Below are 8,231 nucleotides of genomic sequence, written 5' to 3'. Positions count from 1 at the left end.
TGAAGGGGGTAGGGTAAAGGGGAGCTGATATTAAGGAGCAGAAGAAAGAAAAGAGTGTTTTGAAACGGGTTGTGGTAGTAATTGTACCATGCTGATTGGTGTGATTGAACTGTAGAATGATATCTGTATTAGCTCCCAATAAAAATGGTATTTGCACTGTGGTGCTGGCAAAGAATATTGAAAATATCATGGACTGCTAAAGAAGAAGTAAGACCAGAGTACTCCTTAGAAGCAAGGATGGCAAGGCTTTGTCTTAGGTACTTTGGACGTATGGTTAGGAAGACTAGTACCTGGACAAGGACATGGTGTTTGGTAAAGTGAAGAGGTGGTGAAAAAGAGGAAAGCCTTTGAAAAGATCGATTGCCACCATGGCTGCATCAATGGGCTGAGGCATAGAACAGCTGTGAGGATGCACAGGACGGTGCAGTGTTTCGTGCTGCTGTGCCCAGGGTCGCTATGGGTTGAAGTTGGCTCGATGGCACCTAACAGCAGCAGCATTTCACTTTGTTCTCCCACATAGCCATCCACATAAATATTGGTTGAGCAGCCCAGTGCCGAAGTGATTTAGGCCCTCACATGCATATGCCATTTGGCTCAACTTCCAGGGATAAGCTCCTTGCACAGATGATAATGACAACCCATGACTCCATTCCTCACTGACACGGAGGGCCTCTCCCACCCAACACCTAGGTCCACTGCTCAAGAATCGGAATATATTCCTTGGGCCATGGGACTCTGTCACCTTCCAGAACCTTACGCCCCACCACAGCAGGGGAGGAGGTCAGTGTGGGAGGTGGGAGGTCGCTCCAAAGCATAAATGATTGGTTCACAGTAAAAGTAACTTTTTAAAATTCCTCTAGCCTCCCTTTCCCTTTATACAGAAGGTACTTGTACCCATCAACTAGGTACCAGGGTCTAAATGTAAGTGTCACCTCGGAGCATGGATGCACTCCAGCTCTCTGGAGTTGGGTTAATTCCCAGCACTAACTCTCATCTGCTCACTGTCATTATTTGCATAAACCTCTGATTCCAACAATGCAGTGTAAGCTACTTAGAGATAAAGAACTGTGTCTTGTAGATCTTTGTTGCTTTGCCCTCTAACCCAGGTTTAACACAAAATTTTCAAAGAACAATGTGCAATAACTGTTTTAAATGAGAGTTGAAATAATCAAATGTCATAAAAGAGATGTACTTGTTAAGATGAAATTAGTGAAATACTCACCAGCCTGATGTGGCAATTGGGTACAGAACACACCAGAATTTGAACTGACTGGTTGTCAAGAGAGGGCTCATTTCTGGTCCTAAATGGCTTTGCCTCAAATTAAATGTCACTTTTCCCACCTCAGTTCCTGTCTCTTCATTCTGAAAGTGACAGACTTAGGAGTACATTAATTCTAAGTTCCTCTAGGGCACTTAAGTCCCACAGTTCTATGAAACTGAAGGTAGTATCAATGATCCCTTTGTGAAATCCCTAAAGAATATCATGAGACAAACCCCAAACTAAGTAACTGGTGGGATAGTCTGTTTAGAGCCTGAGACATTGATTCCCCCGGCTGTACTTGTACTACGAGATGTTTTCTCCTGACATATATGACAGGTGTGGAAAGAGCCAATGCAATGCCCTCGCCAAGGATATTAAAGACTCACCTTCCCGCTCACCTATTGCCTCCATCTTTCTGGGAAAACAACTGCAAGGTAAACACAAAAACCACTTATTACAGCAACAGAAAGGGAAAGTAAGTCTGCCGACAGCAAATCGAATCAGGAGTATATTAACTTCTTGAATTTTATGTAAGACATGAAGACATCTGGATTGTTAAGCGAGAAACAGAGACATGGAGGAGGCAGTTAGTGCCTGGCTCTGCCAAAAGGAGGCAGGGGGGAATGATGCTGGAAGGTCGAGCTTGTGAGAAGTCTCCTTCTAGGGCAGAGGAAAGAGGGAGTGAAATGGAAGCATTTCCGAGTTTGTGAAGGGAATGCTGACAGGGCTGTGTTCTTTTTCTTTTTTTTTTAAGCAAAAGGGAAGAAATTTATTGAAGCCCATACGGGAAACCCTAGAGGGGCCCAGCATCCCCTACTGTGTAGGCATGCCCAGCAAAGGGTCACTCCATTCACTGTACCCCCATTTCCCAAAGGGACTCCCCTTGAGCCGAGCCCCAAAGCCCCAGGACTGGCGGGGGTGGGGACGAGAGCTGTGTTCTTAGAGAGGGCTTTCAGCCTCAATCTCTAGTGAACTGCGTGCTCTTCCAAATAAGGATTTTATTTCCGTTTTTCTAGTTTCTAGTGACTCATAAGTTCCTGGCACATAGAGGGCATTGAAAACATGTTTGTTGAATAAACAAATATTGAAATGACTGCAAAAGTGAATGGAATCAAGGGTGTAAACTGAAATATTGTGCTTGGTTAAAAAAATGTTTAAAGGATGACATTGCCTATTTAGAGGTGGAACTACAAGGGGGGGGGGAGAAAGATGTATTTCTAGTGAGGAAGTGGAAAGTTGAGAGGATTTACATCAAGTGATCTGAGTGCAATCTGATTCAATACCAGGATTGCCTTGAAGGTAGTGAGTTTGGATTTTGGCTTTAGACACTCCAGAACCCTCTTGATGTGAAACAACTAGGAATTATTAAGAAAATACAATAGTTTATTTTATTTATCTTTACTTTTAATTTCTTTCAAAGTGAGTTTAGTAACGCGGTGTATTTCTTTTACTATTTCTAAGTTTTTATTGAGCTTTAATCAACATCAGACGGAAGATGAGAGTTTCTACTCCCATAAAGAGTTACAGTCTCAAGAACCACAATCACTGAGAGTTACCCTGTCCCAGAGAGTCCGAATTGACTCGGTGAAGGCAGTGAGCTTGGCTTTATAATTAACATATCATACAATCCCATCGTGTCGTCATATCCAGAAGGGCTATGCAGTCATCACCACAACCAGCATTGGGAACTTTTCTTCCTTCTTGTACCCACGATCTTGCCTCCTCCTTTCCCCCACCCTCCCCTTCTACGACCCCAGGAAATCATTAATCCCGTTACTCTCTTGCACCCATCCTTGTTTTTCTATACAGATAAACACAGGAAACACGGGCAAAAACAAACAAGGACCCAGCAACAATACCATATAAAATAGAGAAAGATCTCAATCTGAGAGAAAGCTCTAAGGTTTCATTTTAAATGTGCTACTGATACTCTTTTTAAAATTCAAAGGATGAAGAGGGAGCTAAAACTGATACAATTAAGTTGAAATGGTAGTGTTGGAGCCTAGGAAATAGGGAAAATGAAGACCTGAAGCAGATTATGAAAAACACTCATAAAAATCCAGGCCTACTCCTCTACTCAAAAACTCCCTCAATGCAAGAAAACTTTGTTCGAATAACCCTGCATTCTGTGATGCTCACCTTCCCGACACGATCGCTGAAAACAAAATGGGCGCATAAGCAAATGTGTTGAAGAAACCTAATGGTGCCCAGCTATCAAAAGATATAGCATTTGGGGTCTTAAAGCCTTGAAGATAAACAAGCGGCCATCTAGTTGAGAAGCAACGAAGCCCATATGGATTAAACACACCAACCTGTGTGATAATGAGTTGTCAATGGAATCAGGTAGCAGGCATCAGAGACCCAAAACAAAAAATCATATCAATGTGAATTAGGGGAAGTGCAGAGTGGAAACTCAAAGCCCATCTGTAGACAATTAGAAGTCCCCTTACAGAAGGGCCCCAAGGAAGAGATGAGTCAGTCAGGGTGCAGTATAGCACCAATGAAACATACAACTTTCCTCTAGTTCTTTAATGTTTTCTTCCCTCTCCCCCCCTATCATGATCCCAATTCTACCTTACAAATCCGGCTAGACCAGAGCATGTACACAGGTACAGATAAGAGCTGGAAACACAGGGAATCCAGGACAGACAAACCCCTCAGGACCAATAATGAGAGTAGCGATACCAGGAGGGTAAGGGGAAAGTGGGAAGAGAAAGGGGGAACCAACCGATCACAATGATCTACATATGAACTCTTCCCAGAGGGACGGAAACCAAAAAGTGGGTGAAGGGAGACATCAGTCAGTATAAGATATAAAAAAAATAATAATAATTTATAAATTATCAAGGGTTCATGAAGGAGGGAGGGTAGGAGAGAGGGGAAGTGAGCTAATACCAAGGGCTCAAGTAGAAAGAAAATGCTCTAAAAATGGTGATGGCAACAAATGTCCAAGTGTGCTTGACACAATGGATGGATGGATGGATTGTGATAAGAGCTGTACGAGCCCCCAATAAAATGGTTTAAGAAAACAGAAAGGAAATCCAGGCCTACTAAAGGACTACACCCTCTGGAGGAGAACCTTTTCTGTTTTGATCTAAGCGCTCAGCTTCCCAGAGAATATGTAACCATAGGTCTCTGCCCTCGACAATTTGAAATTCAAACGTGCAGTGTCCAAAAAAACTGCAAATTGATAAATTAGCACAAAGTGGGACTATTGTTCCAGATGTCTGTGTTCCTAAGGTGGCTAGGACAAAACCAAATGGAATCCTCTTGGGAAGTGTATCATTTCAACCTGGCGTCACATGACTCACAATTGAGCTTGCCCGCCGAAATTACAAAACACACAGAGGAACAAGGCACTATGGGAGCGGGTCTACAAAAAGAACAAAGGGCATAATTAGACTTCAATCACTTCCAAAAATACATTGTCAGATGTCAAGGATAAAACATCCATGAATGGTTAAATTGTGTAAAGAAATAAAAAATCGAATAAAAAATAAATTATAATTTTAAAATAAAATTGGTAAATAAAGCTTTCATAACTGAGAAGTATATAAATCATGAAAAAAACTCAAGATTATGTTAAATTTCAGAACAAAGACAGCTGAAGAGAAAATTAGTGAACTTGCAGAGCAAGATGGGATGAAAGAGAAAGATTTTTGACTAGCGGTAAGAAATATAATAGGGAGAAAAGAAGAAATTTTTCATTATAAAGTAGCAATGAATAGATTTAAAAGCTTAAGGAGTTAAGCGGACCTAATCAATTTTTAAAAGACTTTCCTCACTGATGCATTGAAAAACTGGAGACTGAACAAAATAGGTCTTCCGATTTGGGAAACAAGAGCAAAGAAAACACCTTTAGAGTAGAGTTTCCCAGCTTCCAAATATTTACATGGAGAGCTGAGTAGTTTGGGCCTGAGCTGCCCTGTGTGTGTAAGCTATTTTAGCAGTATCTCTAATGCCTGGACTCTACTCAGTAGATGTCAATACCAACTCCCCCACTTATGACAAACAAAAATATATTTACATATCACCAACTATCTCCTGCTGTATAAAATCACACTGAGTTCACAACCACAATTTTAGAATGAAAAACTGCATGGCACTGAAATGGCTTTCCATGAATCTGAGTTTGAAAGCCAAAAAAAACCATCAAGCCAAACTCGCTGCCAGAGAGTCGATGCCAACTCAGATCCACCCTTTAAGCTCAGGGTAGAGCTGCCCCTGTGGGATTCTGAGACAGGAACTCTTTCCAGGAGTAAAAAGCCCACTTTTTCTCCCAAGGAGTAGCTGGTGGTCCCAAACTGCTGACCTTGCAGATTGCTGCTCAAAGTATAAGCGCCATGCCATTAGGGCTCCCCAGGTTGGAAGTCAGTGAAGTTATATTGAGATTGATAGCGTGAGATAGAATATTAATTGCGTAATTAGGAGGCAGGATATGAAAGTCTTTTTGTTGGTGTAAGTGAAAGACTGAGAGGGTGGAAGGATATCAGGTCCTGATTGGGGATGGAAATAATAGAGATAAACAAACAGGGGAAAACGAGCTATGGTCTTGTGTTTTGGTCCAAATTATTAACTATGAAGCCAGACTGCTCTTCCAGGAATGCAAATTGAGGGTGGTAAAAAACAAAGTCATGGGTTGGCAAGCAGAAGTTTCTTGGTGCGACAACACATCAGAACTTCTAGAGAAAGACTGCTCCTGATAAGGAGTCAGGCAGGACTGTGACCTGGCTCGAAATAAAGAGCAAACTCATCAGGCCATCAAGCAGAGAGAGATTTCAACAAGTCTCACTCACGTCACCATCGCAGATGCGCTGAGCTAGATGTGTAGGATGGATTAAGCTAAGTGAATTTTGTAAAAGCTCATTTTGCATGCAATTTGTCACCAACCACTCCTCTTACCTCAAAGTTCATTTATCTAGCTCGAAATGCCAAAGACTGCATGGTTTCCTACTACCATTTCTACAGGATGAATCAAACCCTACCTGATCCTGGTACCTGGGAAGAGTATTTTGAAAACTTCATCAGTGGAAAAGGTAAAGGAAATTCCTCTCACCTTTGGGTTCTGTTCCTACTCTAGGTTAGGCTGAGTCTGGGGAATTACACTTAGCATTCTGGTTCCCTACAGTGTTGTGTGCCTCATTAGAGATATCGATGAGGATGGTTCTGCATGGTGCAAATGGATAACGTGCTCTATTGCTAAGCAAAAGGTTGAAGTTTGGAATCTCCATGATATCCTGCAATTCACTGCCAAAAATTCCGTTATTGAAAACTCCATGGAACACAATTTCTTGTCTGGCACATGTGGGGTGCCCATGAGTCAGAACTGACTTGGTGGAGACTGGTTCGGTGACCAGCCAGTGACTGCGGTAGCAAGTTGGCTGTGGCTGCTTTCAGAGTATAACCACAGATCCCTTAGGAAACTTCTTAGACTGAAAGCCCTGACTCTGGTTACCACATCTACAGTTGACCCTCATTTCAGAGGATGCTCCCTTTCCCAGTATCAGGCCATGCATGATTGTATCCAATAAGCACGACGCCTCATTAGGCCCTGATTGGAACAAATGACCCCAAAGGATGACCCGGTCTGCATGACGGCCCACATCAAACACATCAGCCCTCTAGACATTTGGCTGACTCAAAAATTTGTTTTTGTTTCTCTACAGTGCACTTCAAGAAAAAAAAATTCTTCATTGTTGGGAATGTTTGTATAATCCTGATGTAAACTGTTCTTTCCCTTTGTGTCCGGTACAGTGGGCTGGGGTTCCTGGTTTGACCATGTGAGAGGATGGTGGACGAGCAAAGATAGCTATCGGACTCTCTTCCTCTTCTATGAGGACATCAAGAGGGTGAGTCAAGGGCCCTCAGCAGAATCACTGCAGACTCGATACAGAGAAATGAAATGTTGTTGTTTTCAGGGATATACTTCGGGGAAAATATCCTGAAACGTTTACGTATGTCCTTCTGATATTCCCTCCATTCCAATTCCATGTTACCGCAGAACCCAAAGCAAGAAATCCGGAAGGTGATGCAGTTCATGGGAAAGAACCTGGATGAAACCATACTGGATAAAATAGTGCAGGAGACATCGTTCGAAAAAATGAAAGAAAACCCCTTGGTGAATCGTTCTGCAGTTCCCAAATCGGTCATGGATCAGTCCATTTCCCCCTTCATGAGAAAAGGTTGGTGGAATCTATCAAATATTTCACTTTTCTAGTAATAAACATCCTACCTCTTTGCAAGAAGATGCTTGCTAGGTTTTTATTATTTCCAAGACCAGGCTTTTTTAATATTCTTCATACTATCTACTGCTAATGATCATGATGCAGAAGGCAGCTCCTGGAGGTGTTGGTCTGGGGTATCTGGTTGCCAAGAACCAAGAGTAACTTGAGCTAGCCCCAGGAAGAGGGTCTTCTCGTGAAGATTTGTACACAGTGGAAAGGGAAAGGAAACCCCCACAGAGCTAAGAACAGGAGTCACTAGTGGTACAGACCTCAGAAACACACTTGAATCCAAGAAACCCAAGACCTCCACCTCGGGGGTTTATGATACTTTGTTCCACTTCTTCATCGTTTGCATGACCATCTGCTGCGGATCTTTCTCAGGTGGCCAAAATCCTGAGTCTCCACCCTAAATACCTTGTCTCCACTTCATAGCCTCTTCCAATTTAGTATCTGCTCATAACACTTGCTTGACCATTATCCAAATCCACTCTACCCACTGATTTTAATGACAGCTACTGCTGAGAACTTCCTCATTATCTTAATATTTCTTAGTTCCAGTTCCTCACAGAGGAATCCTAACTCACCATAAAACTTCATTTTTTAATTGAAAAGGCAATTCATGCTCATTGTAAAAAATGAAATGAATACGCAAGTAATTTTGAGTGGCGAACTGGGAGGGTAGAGGGAGAATAGGTTGGAAAGAGGGAACCAATTACAAGGATCTATATGTGACCTCCTCCCTGGGG

At 42.3% G+C, this 8,231-nt stretch overlaps 1 protein-coding gene across 2 annotated transcripts in view; it reads left to right on the top strand.

Annotated features, from left to right (window-relative positions):
• The window catches only part of LOC101655234 (sulfotransferase 1C2), a 23,887-nt gene that overhangs the window by 11,880 nt on the left and 3,776 nt on the right, over positions 1-8,231 (top strand). For both annotated transcript variants that reach the window (XM_045283968.1, XM_045283969.1), the window contains exons 4-7: positions 1,598-1,695; positions 6,171-6,297; positions 7,016-7,110; positions 7,263-7,443. In XM_045283968.1, coding sequence (XP_045139903.1) covers positions 1,598-1,695; positions 6,171-6,297; positions 7,016-7,110; positions 7,263-7,443 — 501 coding nt within the window. The remainder of the gene's footprint in view (positions 1-1,597; positions 1,696-6,170; positions 6,298-7,015; positions 7,111-7,262; positions 7,444-8,231) is intronic.

Source organism: Echinops telfairi, unplaced genomic scaffold, assembly GCF_000313985.2.
Source record: "Echinops telfairi isolate 266 unplaced genomic scaffold, ASM31398v2 ScPeMD7_7467;HRSCAF=8505_1, whole genome shotgun sequence".
Lineage (NCBI taxonomy): Eukaryota > Metazoa > Chordata > Mammalia > Afrosoricida > Tenrecidae > Echinops > Echinops telfairi.
This window is presented reverse-complemented; position numbering and strand designations above follow the sequence as displayed.